Source organism: Trematomus bernacchii, unplaced genomic scaffold, assembly GCF_902827165.1.
Source record: "Trematomus bernacchii unplaced genomic scaffold, fTreBer1.1, whole genome shotgun sequence".
Classification (NCBI taxonomy): domain Eukaryota; kingdom Metazoa; phylum Chordata; class Actinopteri; order Perciformes; family Nototheniidae; genus Trematomus; species Trematomus bernacchii.
Genome location: NW_022987840.1, coordinates 4,750,811 through 4,774,064, shown reverse-complemented (window position 1 = coordinate 4,774,064; position 23,254 = coordinate 4,750,811). Strand labels below are relative to the sequence as shown.

The window sequence follows — 23,254 nt, the reverse complement described above, 5'->3', positions numbered from 1 at the left end:
TCCTGTTCCATGCAGATTACATATTGATGACAAATACAAAACAAAACAAGGAAAACAAAGTAAAAGCATATATTCTGCATGTTTGTTCCAGGTGCCACTAAGAAAATGAGAATACATACTGTATAGCTGAAGGACAATGCGTATGATATTTATAATATTCTGTGTTTTTTTTTTTTCTCCAATACAATACTTCCAACATTCAGATATTGGAAAATAAAAATCCCAATCTACTCTTTGTATAAAAAAAGAAGCTTTCAAGTCAACAAGGAACAAAGGACATTTTTTTGTCTTATTTGATTATTTTTTTTAACACAGAAAAGGTAGATAAAATGTTGGGGTTGAGGAGGAAGAGGAGGCAGGTGAAAGGAGGGCAGGTTTACCGTTGCACTTAGTGAGTGTGCTTTGACAGACTAAGGGTGAGAGAGAGAGGTAGAGAGAGGTACAGGGGGGGGTGGTTGGTAGTCTATGTGGCGTATCTCTTCGTCCATTGTTTGGCTATTCTGTCATGCTCTGTTCTGTTGGTCAGGTACTGTGTGGCGATGCTCCCCACCAGAGGGTCAGCTGAAAGGTAAATAAACAGAGAGAAATTATTAAAATCATTAAGGATTATCAATCACTAAGCAGGAGTCACAAACAGTGGAGCTACTGTTAACAAAAACAACTTTTCCAAACATTTTTATCCTCTCAGGCTCAGATTATGTAAACGTTAGTGCAAGGGAGAAAATGAGTTATAAAACAACATTTTCGATTGGCTCTTTTGAAACTTGCCAACAAGGACTGTTTTGGTTATAAATACACAAATATAATAAATCTGCCAACACATTTTGTAGATGATAAACGTTCATCAACAAGCTATAACTATTGTAGCGCATATTACATCCTTGAAAATGTAAGGACCATTTTTGAGATTCCTTTAATTGTACAATTTGCAAATTTGACTATTTATAAAGAGCATTAGAACTATGGTCAAAATGGATTCCCTTAAGTTCCTCCTCATTGTTAACCATGATAGATATAAATGCCATTTGATTTCATTCAAGATCATATAGCAGACTCATGTAGTTTCTAAACTGTAAAGAGTTTTGCCTGGGGGAGAGATGCAGCGTTCATTTTATTATGGTCTGGCGACCTTCAAGTAGACTTGATTACACTGTCTCACATTCAGCTGTATCAATAGCCAGTTAATCATATTAAAGGCTGAGACAATCCCCTACAGGAGCAGCAAAGACTCTAGGGAGAAGGGAAGGCGGTAAAATTACAATAAAACCACCATCTTGCAAGTTAATTCCCTGTACTCCCATTATGCTCACATATATGGCCATCTTACATCTTTACAAGGTGGACCACTGACCCAATTATCCCTTCACAAAGTCCCGAGCTGTCTTTCTTTCACACACACACACATTCTCCAGCCTGCACAATATTTTGTTCTTAAGCCAAAAAAAGCCAATAACAGATCATCAGTTTTCTTATATTTAGGGTATATGACAGGATGATATTAGTTTTTCATTGTGTAGCTGCTCTGTCAGCAGCTCCTTTGCTTTTCCTCGGCTATGAAAATGTGGTTTTATTATTTACAGCTTCAGCCCAGAGACTGTGCCAAAGATCTGTCAGTGTTAGACGGCATTGAGAAACCATGAGGGTTTCAATTGGTCATGGCTTACGGTACTTACTACACTTTTAACAGTCTGGAAACATTATTCTTGACTGCATTAAACAACGCCTTCAGCAAAAATAAACATTACACAGAACAACTTTAAAAGGAGGTGGATAAAGAGACAAAATAACATCACTAAATGATCATAATATAAACATCAAATGGTCGTGCAGAGAGCTGCAGATCTCACCTGGGTTACAGTCTGTGAGCAGGGAGCAGATGGACAGCAGCACCTTGGAGATGGTGAGGGCGGGGCTCCAGTTGTCCTTCAGGATGTCCAGACAGATCACCCCCTGACTGTTGATGTTGCAGTGATAGATCCTCGTACGGAAAGTTACCTGCAAAAACAAACATGCTACAGTTTAGAGATTTAAAAACAGAATGTTCTCAATTTAGCCAAATACAAGAAAATAGGAAAGCCACAACGGTGGCACTTGTGGTGCATAGATGAAAGGATGTATATCTATAATTATAGTGGTTTACTCTTTACTGGAACTAAGAAGAAAATAATTATGAATAAACAATGATAACAATAGTAAAGATATCACACTTTCCCAGAGCTCATGGTGAATCGTTTTCATTGCTTGTTTTTTCAAACAAACAGTCCAAAAACCAAAATAGATTCATATTCACATTCATTTATAGAAAACTAAGAACATTTGAGAAGCTGAAACGTTTGCTAATCAAAGTGGTTTAATTTAATTTGAGTCATTAATTGTTTCACTAAGTGTCACTAAGAGAAAGGTGGATTTTTAGGAAACAGGAGAGCTTTGGATTCAACCAATTGTCTTTCACATTTTGTTGTGAAAAACACTACTATATTTTGTTTTAATTCAACCTACATTATAAGCTATAGGGGATGATCACCTTATTTTTCTCTTATATTCAAACAGAGTAATTTACCTTCTTGATAGCTCCACTGATGGCCATTTAACAATATTAGTTCATGTGTCTGGATGTGTATGTAGCCACACATGATGTATAAAAGGACTATAAAGTGAAACCTGTATTATTTGGATTTTCCTTTTCTGGGTATGAAAACGGCATTTACGCCTTTCATATCAAGTAACACCGTTGATTCTCAGGATATTTGAATAAATCAGACCAACAGAGGGCAGCATGGTGTAAAATCAAAACACAACAACAGTTTTGTTGCCTCTGTGAAAACTGGACCCCATTGTTACTCCCAAGTGTAAATTAAACCCTTCACTGGTCACAGTACACCACACCGTTTCAAACAGTGACCCATAACAAGTAGACTAATGTTACCGTGATTTATTGGAAACCTTGATCACCTCAAACACCCTCACAAACCAGCCCACTGCTGTGTCTGCCGTCTGTCTCGGCTCAGATTTGAGCTCGACATCCGTTTGGTTTCTGACACTTGACACCACTGTCTGCCTCCGCTGCTCCAATCACCAACATCTGGCCCCGCTGACCCTGACCCTTCGGAGGAAACCTCTAATGAGCTTTGGCATTCCCAAAAATCACACAGGGGCAGGACGTTATAAATAACCAACACTGCACCCCCACCCCCAGCGCCTAACAGAGCACAGAGCTCCTCTCCTGGCCTGCGTTCAGAAACAGAAACACATCCACCTGGCAAACTTGTCGTCTTTTGTTTGTCTTTTAGAGTCTTGAGATTCAAAGTCGGATCCTGGATCCAAAAGCCTGAGGTCTGACTGCATTCAGTAACTGCGGTTCAGTGGAGCGTTTCTATACAGAGGGAGTGTATGGAAGCTACTGGCCGAAGGGATAGTGTGTGTGTGTGTGTGTGTGTGTGTGTGTGTGTGTGTGTGTGTGTGTGTGTGTGTGTGTGTGTGTGTGTGTGTGTGTGTGTGTGGAGGGGTTTGGCTGCAGATCACAGTGTGTCGGAGGGGTAGGAGGTATTGGAGGGGGCGGAAACACTCGAGTCCCTCTGGCAACAAAAAAGCTGGTCCGGAGCCTGTGGATTTGTTTGAGTCTGCTGTCAAACACAGAGCTGGTGGTTACACAGCACAAAGAGCGAGAGAGAGGCAGAGAGGAGGGCAAGGGAACATGGGGAGGGGTGTCCGTAACAGAGGGGAAAATTAAGGCCAAGTAAAAGGGTAATAGAGTGCACCGCAAACCAAAGGGAGATTGGTGCGGACAGTCTGCCTTGTGTTGAGACATCCCTTAAGTTCTCACCACATAAAACAAATAGACGCCGAGCATTGAACAGGATTTGAGCTCAAATCAGGACAATAGTTAAAGAAAGGGTAAAAAAAAATGCAAACTAAGCAGTAGAGTGTCAAAAAGCTGCAGTGCTGATCCTGAACACCTCACCAGTGAGATTTAATGTGTTCTCCTAACTTACTTTCACCTTTATACTGCTGTCGCTCATAAAAGTCACCCTGCATCAGGCCTTCCACTCATTCATCTCCTGTACCCGCTTATCCTGTAAAGCCAAGGATCCCATTTATGTGCCTTGGAGTTGACTTGTCCTGGGCCATCAAATATTTGCTTTCAGGCTCTGATGAAACTATATGATTTGGCAAAAAAAAAAGCTGACTCATAATTACACAACTTTAGAGGCTATTATAGGCTTTTTTGCTGGGATTACCTTGAGCATGGCGCAATCTGTCTGGGCTGTGTAATTCTCGTCACTCCCTGTCACAACCCCAACATACAATACTGATTTTAAACTGAAGTATGCTATCAGTATGTGAGCTAACAAGTCATCACCACCCTGTGGGTTTCAGCAGTGCATATCATCTCTTCGAGGACACTATCTTTCATTTAGAAAACACAAATAAATAAAAAATGGTGTCTGTCTCTCACTGCTGTTTTCTAACTCATATTGAATGTTGGGAAGAGAGATGTCTGGACCTACATGATTATGTAAACCAGTAAAAAAAAAAGTAGGATCCTATCTTATAACTTCAAATTTGCAAATTGTTACCTGATATTGTACATTCTAAAAAGTCTGTGCTGTAGCCTAATCCATTAAACACAGGGCATGACGAAGGGTAGACGCTGGACAGGTTTCCAGTCTGTCACAGGGCTACTTGAAGAAAAATATGACCTATATAATGAAAGATAATGAGTCTGTTCTGATAAGCCTAAAATTCATGGGAAAGGAGACAGACTGCACATCAGAAGAATGTGTGATGTTTTGTGGTTTCAGTAACCCTTCCTCATTACAATTCTTTACTAAATTCTAAGCTAAAACCCTCAATATATATATATTTTTTTAATCATAAATGGATCACATGACTACTGTGACTTAGAGATCACTCCTGAACCAACAGACAGTATTTCAGCATTTTCTAGCTCAGTGTGCCGGCTCGCTCTCACTGTTCTCATCAGTTCTGTTTTCATCCCCAGCCGGCAGCCGTCACAGCGAGAACACTCGGATAAATTCACTGTTCGCTACCTGCCCAGCATCACACGGCAGACACACAAAGGTGGTGGTAAACATAGTGTCACATTTTGAAACTAAAAAGCTAAACCTTTTTTCTCAGGAGATGAAAGCATGGTGAATATTGGAAACATTCAATCAGGTGGCCAAGGACGTGACTCCAGATGAATGCTAATGTTGCTCGGTATCTGCTGGTAATAACAATCCACATGATCATATGGAGCTGCACAAGAAACATCAGATATAAAGTGATCTGTGATGAAAGAAAATGTGTTGTATATGTGTAGGCACTTTTACGTTTTTATGACATCTACATTGATACTTTTCCATTATTATTTGGGTTTTCTATGTTGTATCTTTTTTAATCCAACATCTATTGTACATCTGTTCGTCCTGGAATAGGGATCCCTGCTCTGTTGCTCTCATTGAGGATTCTTCCATTTTTTCCCAATGAATTGTGGGTTCTCTTTTTGTGAGAGTTGTTTTGTCTGCTGGGAAAGACAGATGGTGTCTTATGCTGTAAACACTGGAAAGCCCCCTGAAACAAATGTGTAATTTGTGATAATGGGCAATGTAAATACAATTTCATTTCATAGATTTTTCAGATCATTAAATTGCGTTTCTCGGCCCTGTGTAGGATGTTGATACTTGGTCAGCTACTCAAACATCCAAACATCTTCACAGTTATGTCTACTGGCTGCTGCTGACCTTGGGGGGTTTGAAGGGGTAGTCAGGTGTGAAGGCGATGTCCAGGAAGAAGACGCCTCCCTCGTACACGGAGCCCGGCGGTCCCAGGATGGTCGACCTCCACTCATAGATGTTGTCTCCTTTGGGGCCAGCGCTAGAAAATTGAAACAAAAGCTGCGTTAATATGTTAATCAGCACAGAGCATTGGACTCCACAGCCTGGTGTTCTAACTGCCAGAGGGCTGACAGAGATTTGGGGGAAAGAGCAGCTCAGGCGGGTAAATGCCGGCTTCTGACAAGTTAATGATGGAGATTTAGGGAATGTTAAAGCCGTGGAGGTTTGAGGGTTTTCAGTTCAAGGCTATTTTAGTAGGATTAAGATTATCTTTAAAAAAATGTTGATTAGGAGAATACATTACTTGCTGTTTGGAGTGACTGAAGCACACCGGTGAACCAGTTAAAAAAAGTATAACTGGGAATTCAATAAGGATCGAAAGAAAGTCTTGAACAAAATCATATATTTACAGGCCAACAAGAGCAAACGTGATTTGATATTCAAGAGAGTTTTTCTAATAATGAGATGAGTATTTATGCTGAAGGTCACATCTGTTGTATAGGCCCAGTAATTAATGCCATTTCCATATTAAGGGCTCCCTCCCCCATTGTTGTTTGTGGTAAGACCCTGAGCTGGCACAGAGCCATGAAGAGACCGGGACAATGTCCAGATCACAAAGCCCGGGACAATGAACAATTGCTATGATTTCATGTAATTACCAGGGATGGTGTTTATCGCCAACCTTTAGCTTACTGGCAGATGTGCTTACAAATGTGTGTAAGCTAACTTCCCCACACACAGGGTTTGCTTTCACTAAAGGCGGTTGTATTTATTTTATTCAGACCAATAATCTCAGACGGAGATTTCCTGTGAAATAACCTCAAAACAGCAAACTGTTAAAAGCAGCATCTGGCTCCAAGCATACCCTCGAAAATACAGATCATCCTCCATAAATAGAAGTAAGACATTAGACATTTCCTTCCTCCTTCAGTATCAGCACATGCACATTTCCACTAATCTACTTTGCCACTCTTCCACACTGCCCCTCTCTTAAGCCTTCTTTAATTAGCCAATTATGATTACTTCTTCTCTGGGGAATTACTTCAAAATACACTGGCGATAAGGACGTCGCCAATCTAGACTTGTTGTACCAGGCACAAAGAGAATATTTTTTTGTAAGAGTAAAATAGAATAACAAAAGCAAAGAATGTAAAAGGGACCACACAGGGTATTGTTTGTGCATATGGAGTACTTTGTACACCTAATATTTAAACTGGTACTGCAGTAATTGATCACTTCCACCAAACGCATGGAGGGTGTTTGCTGTATTAGCTGCCAAATGGAGTGTAAAAGAATATGTGTGCATTAAACATTATAACAATATTCGTTAGGCAGGAACAAACAACGCTACTCTTACATGACCTGGTTTTGTTTCTCTTCCAAACAAACTGTGTTGCATTTTGGTCGGAGAGAGCAAAAAAAGATCTGAACCATCTATAGGAAATGACCTCAAAATACAAGGATTTATAGGCACACAGAGACAGATGTGGACATGTGATAGCCAGCAGTTACTTGTACTTGGAAAGCCTGCCATAACAATATAAAGTGAGGGTGAACCGCAGTACAACTGGTGGTCATATTCAGCTGTTCCTACATTCCTCTGTTGTGTTATTTAATAGAAGTTAAATTAAAGCAGAGGGATTACATATTTCCATCATGCCTTTGCTGGGATTGGAGATTTGACAGAAGATGTCAGGTTGCCAAAATACATTTGTGTTCAATAAATGACCTACTTGAAAGGCTGTTGTTGACTGAGGAAATGTTAGTTCAAATAGTCAGAGGAGTTCCCTGACAAACTAATGAAATCGTCCAACTGCATTATTATTGTTATTATTAATATTTATAAGCCCTTTTCAGATTAATGAATATTTTACTTAGAGCCAAGGAGCAATTGAGATTACTTTTAATATAATTACCATTACCCAAATCTGAAAGACAAATACGTTTGTGATTGCCTTGACGGAAGATACAAGAGATTACCCTTTACAACAATTGTGAAACACAGTCTCTGGGTTTGCAATGCATCTGAAACACCACCTAGCATTTACTCTCTGAATGCCCGCTGAGAACAGGCAGCCTTAAAGCTATAATTCAATTTTACAAACAGCCAGGCGTGCAGATGTGATGTGTGGAAGCAAAGATTAAACTTCTCTCCCATGGTCCATATTTTAATTCTTCACAAAATCACTTATGGCAGTTGTTGAATATATAAAGAGAGTATGAATGTCTTCAAGGAAAGATTGCCTTAAGGTCCACACCTTAATCCTATATTTGAATGAGTATCCCGTCTCATTGCTGTCTTTGACTACGGCCTTTTCACCCGGTCTTTGATTGTGGCCGCTTAGAACAGCTATAAACACTTCAGATGTGGTCGGACGACATATTGTACAAACATAATCATTTCAAGCAAGTCCTGTTTGGCTTGTAATTAGGCTAATTGACAAATATCTGCTGAACTTGTTGTGATCCCTCGTCAACCCTCAACACATTACTTTCAACATTTCCTGTGTTGACAGAATCACATACACAGCTTATTCTCTTCCCGCTGAAGCAAGGTGTGTATACACTTCTGTGCCACACACACCCACACACACCCACACACACACACCTCAAGGTAACACTTCCATTACCGCGACACTATTCCAACGCTTCCCTGACACAACGGTCAAAGAGACGGCTGGCTATTGCATTTCCATACATCTCTCACAGAAGCAGGTGCTCGCTCCCTTGTGAGGCTGATGAGTTTGTAGCCGTGATAATAACTTAGACATGATGGAAGGATAGAGATGAGCGGGCATGGCAGAGGCCCTCGCTCAGCAGAGAGATTGCTGTAGGGGATCTGACAACCACACAAGGGCTGTGGATAAAGGCTAAGTCAATAGCTGAATGTGCATGCCACCGCTGGCTGTTGCTTGGAGACCTCCTCCCCCCCCGCGGGCTTGGGCGTTCCTGTGGTGCTTTGTTGCATCTGGTTGAGGGCCAGCTCATTCAGGATCTGACAGTCTCTTGCTTGGCCATTAGTTTTAGCAGAGGTGAGTGGTGTGAGAGAAGCTCGAGTCGAGTCGAAACGCAGCGTTGCAGCATCAGTGAGTGTTTGCATGGGAAGCGTTTGCCAGTCTTTAATTAATGCATGCTTAACGACAGGAGCTAAATAGCTGATGATCCCTTGACCCTGGTTAATAGCTATGCAGAATATTACGCACTACAACTGACAAATTCAATTCACAGTAATCATTGGTTAATTAAAGGCATTATATGAATTTTAATTCCACAAGAGCAACCGTCTGTCTTGTCCCGCACTGCTGCAAAGACCTCATTTGGCTTTGAAATATCGGAGCATTGAATCAATGGGAAGTCGTTAAGAAAAACAATCCAACACAAAGCCCTGAAATTGAGAGCGAGTCAGATAAATATTCTGTGTCACTCCTGTCTTTTTTTCCCCCCTCTCTCTACGGAAAAACAATCTTCTCTTCGAGCAGACAGATGTGCTCAGCACAAATACATGACGTTAACTGGTGCAACAGTGCTGCTTATGGGCTTTGTTGGAGGCTGTAATAATACTAACCTCTGTGTAAGTAACACTACATCTGCAGTGCTCTGTCAGCCAAATGCCTTGATTCAGTGAGTATTTAGGTCATTTGTTTCAAGAGTCTGGGATACATTAGTGTGCGGGTGTCCGTGAGAGTCTTGCCACTGCCCTGTCCTCAGAGATTACACTCATGTAGGAATCCACTCTGACAGCTGGGCTGCTTCCTTTTCAACGGGGCACCAAAATAGAGTCCAACCACAGATTCACACCGCTCTCTTTCTGTGAGGTTTTTTTCCTTACAGTTCCTCTTATTCCTATTTTAAAAGGTCACCTATTATGCAAAATCCTCTTTTTCATGTCTTTTATACATAAACATGTGTCCCCTCTGTGTAAAGAGATTCTGAAAGTTTCAGGAAAAAAGATTCACTCTCTTTTTGTCCTGATCCATTTATATAAAAAACTGTCTGAATTTGAGCTGATCAGATTTTGGCCAAAATAACGATTTTTTGGCTTGTGTAACCATTAGCCAATCACCAACCAAGGTAACCCCCCCCCCCCCCTTATCACCTGAATCTCCTCCTAGAGCACATTTTGTTCTTTTTAACCAAATATCTCTCAGAGGGGCGTGGGGAGGGGCTCCTTATTTTTTTTATCTAAAGTAACAGACAGAGAATCAGCACTTTTGAAACAGGCCTGAAACAGAGGGGATTATGGGATGCTGCAATGATCTGTTTGGTATTTGGAGCCGAACACTTCAGAGACATGTTTTGTATATATCTGAGACCTATAATATATTGATGAAAAACAGTATAATAGGGGACCTTTAAATAGAAACAACAGTGCAGGTCCTTCACTAAACGTAGTCAACCCCAGCAAGTAGTATCACCATGATTCAGTCATAGACTTGTGTTTGTAGAGACTGTGAGGAAGCGAGTAATTGCATCCCATACTGACCTTGCTCAGTGCTTCACCTCAACAAAGACTCATCATCGCACACAAGGCTGAGTAAGATTGAACACCTTGAAACCCGAGACTGCATTGAGACAGTTTGCAGAAGAGGTGCACTAAGGAAACCTTTTTTTAAATATAAAAAGGAACACTGTACCACAGACCTACTTTGTAATTGTTACCTTTCGTTCTCAATTCCTGAAACCTATCCAAGCTGTAGCCATATTCACAGACATCAGTAATCATTTCCATATATATTGAATGACCTTTCCTCCCCATGATACTGTGCAGTGTTTGGGACCGGGGTGCCCATTTAATCATCCACATTGCTTTATTTCATAGGCAGGGTAATCTGCAGATTGGTGCCAATACAAAATATAACCTTTATCTAGCGGCATGAGAGCTGCACTAATCTTCGCAAAATCTCTAACCTATCTCGTCACCTAGAGCCAATTTCCGAAGGCATCGGGACTGGGGTTAAGTTGATAAAAGCCATGTACTCATGGGGCAGGTCTGTGACCCTCATCATTACATTAATAAGATAAATTGGTCTACTCTGAGCATATTTACAGGGATTCATAAATAGGCAAACATGGATTTCTCATTTCAATTGGAGAATTTAGCATCCACTCAATGATAAGCAGATTACAATGACAAAGCAGAATGAACTCAAGTTCCTACATCAAAGACAACACTGAGAGCAACCACTATAAAAACAGGCGGGAGCCAAAAGCCCAGTTGTAGGTAAACAGCATGAACAAACTCTCTTGTTTACCTAAAATGAGTGTATGTGGTAGTAATAAGAGTCTCAGGGAAACCTTCATTGAGACAAACAATTTACAGTGGCCTGTCCGCTGTCAAAGAAACCGCTCCGTAGAGCTCACTGGAAAGACTTCAAAGAAGAGTCTTGTTAGAGCCAGACTGAACGCAGAGGCAGCAGTCACAGTAGGCTGAAGAACGCAAGAAAATGCAGAGGAGGGTTTTTTCTTTTTCTTATTGTCCAGTTATAATAAACTAGCTCTGTCACTCACAGGCTTATGAAAAGATCTGATGTTGGGCCATTTGTGAAATGTATTTCCTCAAAAAAACCAACAAGTAAAACCTTTTATCTAAAGAAACATTCACACCCGGTCAAATACATTTGAATGCCACCTTTTGCAGCTGATGCTGGTATTGATTTATTAACAGGAGAAAAGGAGAATGCATTTTCTATGACAATAATCTCCAAAGGCTGCTCTGACAGATGCACAGGTCTAATCTTTATTGTCATCGTGCTTTGTAAAATACAAATTGTTAAGCACTTTGTCAGCAAGATAAAAGAAGAATACAAATGACAAAGCAATGCAAATGCAAATGCTTAGTAATAATGTTGTTAAAATATGAGTGGTTGGAACATACCGAGCATATAGATGGACAAATGCGGCAAGAGTGGTATGAAAAGAACAACAACTGGTCCCTGTTGGAATCCAATGTAACCCTCATGAATCCAAGAAACTGCAAACATATTGCAGCAAGCTTTCAAGTCCAAAGAGTGAGATACTATAAGACAAGGTTACACTGAATAAATAAATCAAATAGATAAAATATCACTTTAACATAACAAAATCAAAAGGTGAGAGAAACCTTCCAGTGTGTTCCCAAAGCAGCCTGTCACACAGCGAGCTGTTTACGGGAGCAGGCAAATAGCTGCCTGAGCCAAGAAGTGCACCATGGGGCTGATAAATAAAAGAGGAGAGTAAACCAGTAATTGAATGTGAATCAGTATGTTTGGGAGCTTGTGAATACCATCATGCACAAATAAAGCCATTATCTGCATTATTCGCCATTCCAGTTGGTTCCCCACGGGCCCTTTTTATCCTAATGGCACCGTCATTCAGTTAAGATCTTCTTTTCGGTCAGTGGGGCTGCTGCGGTGGTTATCAGAAGAGGAACTTTAATGAAGCAATCTTCTTTCCCTCCGACCGTGAAAGAGCCCCAAGACCAATTACTGTGCAGCTCAACGGCCGAGGTGACACCTCCTTCCTCTGTTCTGTTCTCTTTATTGTCTCAAATGACATGGTTTGTTTTTTAATCAAGCCTTTTATTGTTCATGTGTACAATGAGTACTGCAATTACTGACCGGATGGTTTATCCAGCAATTGGGGAAATGGTTGAGTAGGTGGTTGCATGTTTTTTTAGATTTGAAGGGAATAGCACCATTTTATTCTCACAGGAGGGCAACCTCGCATGCTGGGCTGAATCAATCTAAACAGCAGTCAGTATTGAATTAAGGAAGTATGGCCTTTCACTCAGGAAGTTTGTCCTCATTGAGGTTTAATGTCACACAAACAAACCCTAAATAAAAGATGGGGATTGGTTTATTTTTCTTTGCCTTCCTTTTATAATTCAGCAAGATGCTTGAGGAACAACACAGTTTTTGGTGCGGTAAGCATTTTCTTCTCCACATCTGAGCTGTTACAGGCAGCCAGCGTCTGATGATGTGCAAATGTTTGCCTGTGGCTGAAGATGAATAATGCAGAGCATATAGCATTTCCACAACACACAGGCTTTGCATAAATAAAAAAAAAAAACAGCACAACATCATGAGTCATAAAAATATCACTTAGCCAACAAAGCATTGCAGGCGAGGCCAAAATACACAACTAAAAGAGGCTCAAAAAGCTGGGTATAATGAGAAACTCATGACCCTTAAACCAAAGATGGACAATTGGGCAGGAAATAAAGACATTTAAATAGCACATTGTCCGAGATATCTATCACAGTTGAAGTGGAGAACAGCATTTTCAAAATCCTTTCAGCAAGAAATTAAAAGAATAAAAGTGGGCATGCGTGTCTTGTTGAAGGGTAATTATAAACATTTGCTCGCTTGAATAAAACAGGCTAGATTTTGTGCTGACATGCAAATTGGTGCGCAGTCCAGGGATTCACAGGAACACGGCTTCAGGAAAGGAAACTGCCTAAAAGACTGTTTTGCCTTCAAGACTAAACTGCAGCCTGTTGCATATCATAAACTAAACTAACATTTATTACATGTACAGCACTTTGGCTCGACCAAAAATCGCTTTTAAATGTGCTTTATAAATAAAACTTGATTTGATTTGATAAACTAAATGAGTCCAGAGTATGATGTTAATATGTTTAATTGTACAGTCCTGCACCAAAGTCTATTCAGCCATAATTAGAGACTCTATTCAGCCTGCTTCCACAAAAGTCCTCTGGGCAGACATTTGGCTCTCGGCCGAGGGAATGGACTTATTACCAAAAGGTCAGTGATCAGAAGGAGCTGCCAGATCTGCTGTGCAGCCGATCCTACGCTGGTCTTTTCCCCTGACACCATATTAGCCCTCAGGTCTGCAGGTAGACGAATGTAACAAGACTTTTTAGCTGCAGGTTAAACAAATCAGCACAGGGAAAAGGGCATTTCCATAGGATGTAATTCATCGCTTTATATTCATTTCATCATTTACAACAAGAGTGTTAACATTTCATCCTCGAGACTGCATACATGTCATCAAGACACTTTAAAGCGTCCTGGCAGGAGCTATGATTTGTGACTTCAGGGGGAAATCTATCAGGTTTGGAGATCTCTCAGGAGGATTGATATGATCTCATCCAAACTGTTTACTTGCGAGTTACTGTATTTCCTCCGTTGCCAAAAGAGTCTTCTGTTTGCTTTCGTGTCAGATTACCATTTAGTCTTTCTGAAGAACTTTAACTGCTTCTCTGAAACTGGCAGTGTAATAGCAACACTACGCCGCAAAATGTCCACTTGCTTCATGCTCGGCTTCCTTGCCAACCCATTAATAACATTGTGGAAAAATGTTTGCCAGAAAACTACCTCACAAATGAGGACATTGAGAATTCAATGACAGACATGAATCAAGGCAGGCCGTGTTTGCTGTCAAACAACTGCCGCAGTGGAAAACATTAAGGATATATTAAACTCTGGTGTCAGAGGGAGAGCGTATGTTACCGTCGTTCCATAGGAGCACATTTATTTCTTCTACACTCTACAAACTTTGTGTGAGGAGAAAAACGATGAGGGCAGGTTTGCTCAGGTAGGAAATTATTTTCAGCAGATGTGTCAAGGTGCACAAGGGGGAATGGGGGCCGTAACAAATCAAAAAGAATCCAGTCTTACTGTCCTTTTGAGGGCACTTATATTTAAGAGATCATACATTTACAGTGAATTACTACATAAAATCGTAGTACTTCAAGCGGTGTACTGCTGCCTTTTACATCGCAAAAGAGGGTCCCTTTTTCTCTTTAACCAACCCATCTTTTACTCCTCGTTTCATCTAAGCAAAGAAAGAATATTCATAAGATCTTTTCTAAATATTTCTGGGTTTGGATTGCTGGTCAGACAAACAAAACTTTTGAAAACGTCACTCAGAATTCTGAATAGAAATGTGACCCTATTTTGACATTTCGTCAACTAAGCAACTATTTGATAAAACCATAATGGAGATTTAGCTGCAGCCCTGTTTAAAGGTGATATATTGTAATGCTCTAGATCATATTGACTATACATTTCAAGTATTACGTTTTTTAATTACTTGCTTTGAAAACCCTCTTGGACCTTATTTGTGGCCGTATATATCCTATCCTATATGTATTTTTCAAATGACCCGATTACTCTCTGAACCTTCCTGTTGCCGTTTGATATGCTCCAACACAAACGCCTCAAAGAAGCCCCCCTTTTAATTTATTCTGCTTGTGAACAAAGCGATTCTGATTCTGACGCGATGCCTTCATGAAGGTTTTTAGCTTTTGCAGTCAGTGGACAAGAACTTCACAGAAAGGTCAGGAACATGCCAGCTTCAGACACAGATGGGTGCCTATAAGTCATCAATATTTATAAAGCTGTGATTATGGAACAAGACATAGATTAGGGCTGATTTATCCAATGAGAATTGTGTCTCATCTTAAGCAATGGCTTGTTTATCGTCGCTTCAAATTGAAATCACATTTTAAAAGATCTTTCCCAAAGTAATTCATGCAGAAGACGGTGATCGGCTTGAACACCCAGGAGGTTTCCTGCAGCTCATCGCAGAATCCCCACACCCCCCCCCCTTTGCCTCTGGTCTTCATGCCTCCGCCCCCTCATGAATATTGATAACCTTCCCTGCTGTGCTTAATGGTAACGCTGTGAAAAATGATGCTGGGTGTGTCACTGGCACATAATCCCCCAGGGCCATGGCACAAACTAATATGCAGCCATCACAGACATGAAGATGATCCCATCAGCGAGGAGAGAATTAGAGGTCAGAACCTGCGATGAAGAGCGCCTCATTTCTTGGTGAGACTTGCTGATGATGGAGATGCATCATGTCAAGGCTTTAAGCCAGCAAACGTAGGACGCAGTGACCAGCTGTGTGTGTGCGCTTCGTTAAAAAAAAAAAGGCTGTTCCCTGCAGTATGCATGATGTCATCAGGGAGTGACAGCTCTGTTTTGGGCGTCATGGGAGCCTTACATCACGCAAGGGAAATGTAGGGACTTTCAAGGCTTTTTGTTCCAAAGGCGAGCCTTAAATGACAGCTGCACTAAAGAAGGAATGGCATTTGAGGTTAGCTGATGCAAGAGACAAACAATACAACAAAATTGACAGTTTGCTTAACCCCTCCCTTAACTAGTGATGGTCCAATTATAGCTTAAATAAATAGGCCTGTCACGCTTAAGATTTCGCCACGTACTGAAACAATGCTCCAAATGTAAAGAGTCTGGAAGGTGGTGTCTATGTTTAAAGTGGGCCAAAACCAAAATATGAGGGCTAAGTATGTCAACATTGCAAAAACAACGATGCCCCTGAATGTATCTTGAACATGAGCATCTTTCGCTGTCGAGACGGTTAAGAACACTTGCTTTATGGCACTCGGCATACACACACACACACACACACACCTCTCTTTAGCCTCTTATAAACACACGTGCCTGTCTGGGACAACACTTTGGTGTGATGAAAGGGATAAGGGGTGAAAACTAAACAGAGAAAGGTGTGTTTATTAGTCAAAATGTATGTGTAACCAAACCTGCCGAGTAAAAAGGACTCGGCATCTATTTGGGGATCTTTAATTTACGGTATAGGCCTGAACTGTTAAACCATTCTCTGTGTGTTAAGTCCAAAGCGCTACAGGAGTTTTGCCGCGATTAGGTTTTGTAAATGACTTCCACGCTGTGTCTACTCTCTTTCAACCTTATCAACTTTCATTCCTTATATTTCCCAGAATGATTTATGACAACTTGACAGAGGAGGGGGGTGAACTTGTTACTCAAAGCGCACCATGGGTTGTGGCTGCGTTGCATTTAATGTATTTGAGCTGCCTGCCTCAGATGAGAAATTGGTATCCCTGCCACTTCTGCAATGGATTATTCGGCTGTGAATGCTGAACGTCACTGAACAATAGCAGCTTTGAATCCTGATGGCTTGACACCAAAACCTGACATGTACCATTATGTTTTAGGCAGCTGAATATTGTTCTGCCATCACTCCATTGTTATGTAATGAAAGTATCTGTTTGGCCATCTGAGAGGAGGAGATAAACACATCAAACAGCAAAGTGGTCCAGAGCTGTAAGGTACAACACCACTGACTGATAATTGAACAACGTCAAAATGTCTTTGTTTGGATTTCAGCTTGAAATGTTGGCATCTGTGGGTCAACATTACAAGGAAGGAATAGTTACAAGTCACAACAGTCGCAGCACCGCACTCACAAAGGAAGGTATAACAATTATTGTGTCACAGCATGGCAATGCAAATGCAGGACAAATGTGGAAATATGAACTGAGAAGAAGAAATTAGTATTTTTATGACAGGAGCATATCGGACATTGGAGATGCAATGTGATCAGGCGGGAATGTGAAATGAAGCAATGTTTCTTTTAGTTCAAGAATCACTTCCATTGTTCCTGTGGTCTTTGACAGACATAATATTGTAACCAGTACATCTTAAGCTCAAACTCCACTATTTTCATAAATTGTTCTACGTCATTTAATCCATTCTCAACAGTCATTGGTTCCAGCTTCTCAAATTGTGAGGTTTCTCAGATTTTCTGAGATTTATGGGATCATAGTAAACAGCTTTGGGTTTTTGGCAGTTTGACAAAACAAGCAATTTTGGGACGTCACTTAAAAAATGTATGTTAGCTACGGCCCTAATGTCTGGCAGTCAACTTCAAAAAAATCTATTTAGGATGAAAAACAAAATGCAAGAAGCCATTTGGTTCATTTTTCAGGTATTAACAGTTTTGGTTTACACCGGTCAAGTAAAAAGACGATTGTGTGTCTTTATACGACAGCATGAAAACAAATTATGATTACAGTGGAAATCATGAGCATGTCATTTTCCGCTTTTAGCATGTCTGATCCACTTTTTATTCCAAGTAAGATTATTACAATATTAGTGCAAGCAGCAGGGCAGGAAAACACAGTTAATTCAGATCCTGCTTAATTTATATCAATATATGTGAAGGCACAAGCTGCCTGTACAATATACTTGAAGTGTTTGACAGTAAGAATAATTGCCATGTCAAATCCTCTTGGGCTTCAACGCGTTCCTGTTCGTTTGATGCATGACTGCCAAGGTGACGAGCGAGCTATCACAATGCTTTGAGTGAGATAAAGCTTGGAGACAAATGTAAATACTTGCTTGTGATTCCCAAGAAGTGACAAAGCATTAAACGTATGACAGTTTTCAGTCACACTGTATGGAAAGGGATTTCTTAAACATCATTAATATTAGCTGGCCACAGAAAGACGGGAAACATCAGCTAGTGTGTGGTTTATCAACACAGACAGGTTATTGTAACAACAGTTGGTGATATTAAAACACAGCTGAGGGTTAACACAGTAACCTTAGATAGATGCCAGAAGAAAAGACGTGGGCGTTTTATTAGACTTATCAAACAGGCACCTCCTGCCACAGATGTTTCCTTAAATTAGATCCTCAACACTTCCAAGGCGTTACATTCTGGCTCTCAGCACACTGAAAAGGCATGAAGCAGGGCTCTCCATTTTGCTGAGAGAAATGCGCACACACGGCCCTGAAGGCGATACTGAAGAGATTGTACATGATACGAAGGAGATTTTAACTAACGCGATGAGGACGGCATATTCTCTCTGACCGAGACAAAGTGGCGAGGGAGCGAGAGGGGCTCCTCAGCCGAGAAACAGATGAGAGGACATACATCGCCTGGGCCCCCAGCGCAGCGTTTGTTGAATGTGCCAAAGTGAATCTCTTTAACACAACTCTCCGTCTGCCTCCTGAAGGGGACCAACAGTCTGTGACTTCATTTTGTCGCAGGGAGAGAAATGAAGAACCTTTCAGGCTAACCTGGCCGGGAGCGGGAAGCGTGTGGCATACAAATGACGACACTGGCTCCACCGCGCGCACTCATTCATGCGAGAATGTAAATGGTGCTGTGATCGTCTGCATGAGAAATCATATGTTGGAGGCAGCTGACCCCCCCCCCACCTCCCTTCTGCCTGTCATTGTTAACAGAGGGATAATCTATTTGGTTGCATCAGAGAAAACACATTATTAGATTTCAGTATCATTTTGGAGTGTACAGAAAGGGAACACACACCCACACACACACACACTCAGAAAAGGATTATCTTGAAGAAGCTTAATTGTTTCCCAGGCAACTAGTACCCCACTAAGACGATGGCTGTGAAATTTCCGCTAGTGATTATTTTACTTTCAAATGACTTACTCGTGTCCTCCAGCTAAATCCTCCATGTGAGCCAACCTAGTTTTTTTTGGGGGGGAGGTGGATGGGTGGGGGGTTGAAATAGATTAGAGTCCTCGAGGAAAACAACATCTCTTTTAGCCTCTAGTACAATAACAAAACTGGGCTGTGAGCGAGAATGAAAAGGTTAGCTCAATGTTTATCGTTAATGATGGTGGGGCTCTGATGAGACCCAGCAGGGGCGATTAATTCATGCAATAAACAAGGCCGTCTGGGGTGAAGTAATTCCAAATCGCCAGATGAGTCATACGAATCTATTTTCCTTAATCATTTTAAGTAGGTGCCTATGAACGAATGCAGCCAATCCACCGGAAAACATCCGCTTCTCCCACAAGTGTCCCTCAGTCTTACACTGACCGGCCTCCATTTTCTTTCTTAATTTGCAGTGTGGTGTCGAGTAATTACTGTGCCGTTATAAACAGCATCACAATCAATAAATGTGTCACTTCTTTAAGTTAATAAAAAAAAAGGATTGAGCACTACATCCCAGAGGCATGCCCTTTGTCAAGTCAGGAGAGACTGATGCACATGTGGTGTGCCACTCGCTCACAACCATATCTCTTCCTCAAAGGGCTGAGAGCAGCGGCAGAGGCACACAATAACCATTGTCTGCGGTAAATCCCCAGCAGAGCGAGGGGGGGAACCACACAAGAATCGAAACAGCTTTTAAAGTAACACTGATGCTCATTTTCAAACATTTCATTTGCAACCATAATACTGCGATCTAAAAAGGATGCGCTTTCATCAGAGGTTGCAGCGTGCATTATGCAGCAACAACAAAGCCAGAATAGGCTACAGTCTCTCCAATTCACCTGAGATTACCATCTCAAACAAAACACAAACAACAGCATTATGGGAATGGAGACAAAAGCGAGTGCATTGCAGCGTGGCCTTTCTTTTTCAAGAGACAGGAAGCCTTGAGAGAAGCACATTTCTGCCGTCGACATCCATTACAGCTTGAACATTTGTATGAACAGGCTTATGAGTCATTAGAGGAAATCTTTGAAAAGATAACATCTTCTTACCTGCAGTTTGGAGGTGGGTCTAGTGTTATTTCTGCAAGCTCTTTCTGAATCCTGGAAGAGAAAATGTTATTGTTAAAATCTATATTTGGAGGGCAAATTTCCAGAGGAGAATATAAGCTGAAGGAATGGACAATTCTGTATAGAGCATGGAGTCAGTGCTTCAAGCTTCTGAAGAGGTAAATGTCACATTTATAATCTCACTTTTCACTCAAATATGCTATACAGAGCACATCATTAATGCTGGTTGTAAACTACTAAATAGGCTGTCCATATGAAGAGCATCAATTAGGAAAAGCAATCATTCTAGCATAAATAAGATCAAAACTATATTGAGTTTTTACTTTTTGTTGTCCGTCTCATTGAAGTCATAAGTATGTGGTGCATACACAAAATGAAAAGACACATCAAACATGGGGATGAACACGACTGCTTTGAAATTTCAGATAACCGTGCAAAATTATTATTCAGACTGTGAAGAGCAGCCCAGTGCAAACGCTGCTAAGCTCACATTAATATAAACACGGTACTTCAAACAACAGAGAAGCCTCTCTATCATGAAGCCCCTTGTCGGGCTGAAGGCCCTCACAGAATATACTTTTAAGTGAAGCATAGATTTACAAAAGGGAGATGTTCTCAACATCGGTCGCTGTTATAAAAAGACTTAGTGGCCTCAGCCAACCCTTTGCTCAACTGGTTACATAATCATTTGCCTGGGTTTTTTTTGGGCATTAGTGCTAAGACTGCTGAAGGAAAGTGTTGGTGGTGGTGTTGGCAGTGTAGGAAAGAGCAGAGTGCTGCAGAGCATGAAGCAAAACCTATTCAAACACACAGGCTGGAATGGGAATATCTCTTTCGAATGACAGCAATGACACTCCAGTGCCGAGCTGTGTGAGTTACTTCCTTTCTGTGGGTTTAGTGTCACACTGAATAGCATGGATGTTTGAAATGACAATGCCTGTGGGACTATAGTCTTTTTATATAACTTCACACCCTCAGGGTACAAGGGGGAGAGGCCTTTAGTTTAACAAACAACCCCTGTGTAAATGCTGCTCTCCAGAGCCAGTTTTTTTCTTACCGCTTGGCACTAGTTGAAAGTTTAGCAGCGGTTTTGCTTGAGATCTTGGTCTCCTTCTTTTTGGGCTGTTCTTGCTGTCGCTCCTGTTCAGGTGGTACCGATTCCCTTTGTTCAATATCTGAGCTTCCCCCGCTGGTGCTGGGGCTGTCGTCCGGTCTCTGTACTTCGCTGGACATCGTGGGCCCTGGAAAGTAATGTCAAACCACAACCTGTGAGAATGGCAGAGCAAATTTCCACTATAAAAGGAGATACTGTACAGGCAAATTGTTTGTCAGTTTCTCAGCAAACTGTGCATATTTGAGGGGAAGCTATAGTAGGATGGGTTTAATTTAATCAATGTACAGCTGGATGAGCCAAGCAGGGATAGTGTGAGCTAAGTGTGAGCTTATGAAAAGACATTTGTCAAGGCTTACAGGGCGGTGAATTACAGCTGTATGGATCCCTTGTAAAAAAGAATATAATAAGCCTTTCACCTAATGATCTATTGGGGATTATATATATTACAGGCTAATTGTTTGGAAGCCTTTATGTGAGTGGTCTGGTCTCCATTTATAAAACAAACCTTTGTGTCATGATTCCCCCATTTCCCTTTAAACAAATAGTGGAAATTGTTGTGGTTTTGGGTCAGTTATATGGCCAAATGGATGGATAAAATGGCTCTTTATATGATTAAGTCACCACATCTCATCGCTGACAGATCAGAAGACAAAAATGAAGAGACCATCCGTGAAGAGGAAAATTGCCCGGATTACTTCATCACTCCTTTACAGGCGACAAAGAAGCGGCTAAAATAGATACGTATCGATAGTCGAAATGTAATATAACAACAGACAGATATAAGCTATGTGATATTAAGTGAATCAAAACGAGGTAATGAAGTAGAGGACAGCTCGCCTTCCCCGGGGGGCGTTTACGGTAATGATAGGGACATCAACGCTAACATGTCCCCGGTTCAATAGCCGGGGTCGATGCAGAGACATGATACTCCACACAAATATACAAGTTAAAATGTGTGTGTGTTATCGCCAGACACTTAAATAGTTCGGTCAAACCGGGTAAGTCAACATTTCTGGGGTGGAAAAACACAATAGGGGTCGACCGGGGGTGTGAAACCGAGCCGTCCTACAAAGCGATCATAAACATTATTGGGAGCTGGCTGACATTACAAGGCCGGGGGGAGGAGGCGGAAAGTAGGGTGCGTTACATTAGCTCTGAGGGGGTATTTTTCTTTAAAACAGCTTAACAGGCCTCGGTGTTTTAAAGTCAATGAAAAGACGCATAAAAGAAGGCGTTTCTGCCAGACTCGTCCGAAACAGCCGACGGCGGGGCTGATGGAGGACGGTCCGCGGGAGGGCCAAATGTGCGGATCCTCGCCGTTTCTGGAGTGTCCACATTGTGCGTTGGAGAGCAGTGACCCTGCCTCGGCACAAAGGGAGGCTCGTCCCACACATCCACCACCTCCCCCCCTCTTTTCCACCACCACCTCCTCCTTCTTCTTCACTGAAAAAACGACACTTTTCACGGGACATTTACTTACTTTTAGCGTATCTAACGTTACGAGAGGCGGCTTAATGTGTGTGTCGATATTACCTGGCGGCTGGCCGTCGATGCTGCAATTCCGCGTGGTAATCCCAAGGTACCGAAAAAGTATATCCTCACACGGCCGTCTGCTCGCTCCCGTGTCCTAGCTATTTAACTGGAGGTAGCAGCAGCAGAAAAGCGATTACAGAAAAACTGAGGCAGCCCCGGACCGCCTCCATGCGCGCTCCCGGCTTGCGCGCATTGCTCGTGCACGTGCACTGCATTGAGAGAAGTAGCCCTCGCGACACCATGGTGTTAAGACTGATTCATTACTTACAAATACAGACAAAGATGTTGGTAAGTACTGTCACGTAAACTGACATTGAGTTTGTTATTTAAGATTTCTTTACTTCTCCTCTGTTCACGGTTGTAGACAGAAATTATGGGACCCACGTGCAGAGGTGGGAAAAGTACTCAAATCTTGTACTTACGTAAAAGAAGTAACAGAGTGTATGAATACTCTCTTGCAAGCGAAAGTCCTGCAATCAAAATGTGACTGAAGTAAAAGT

General features: G+C 41.5%; 1 protein-coding gene across 1 annotated transcript; it reads right to left on the bottom strand.

Moving 5' to 3' along the window:
* Window positions 1–119: 119 nt before the first annotated feature.
* On the bottom strand, window positions 120–22,937 carry LOC117468493 (ubiquitin-conjugating enzyme E2 E2). The gene is made up of 6 exons (XM_034112644.1): window positions 22,755–22,937; window positions 21,165–21,348; window positions 20,090–20,140; window positions 5,745–5,877; window positions 1,848–1,995; window positions 120–561 (listed from the first exon to the last, which is right to left on the bottom strand). Exons 2-6 carry the CDS (start codon window positions 21,338–21,340, stop codon window positions 464–466), a joined length of 606 nt encoding a protein of 201 aa, XP_033968535.1. The 5' UTR covers window positions 21,341–21,348; window positions 22,755–22,937; the 3' UTR covers window positions 120–463.
* Window positions 22,938–23,254: the final 317 nt, after the last annotated feature.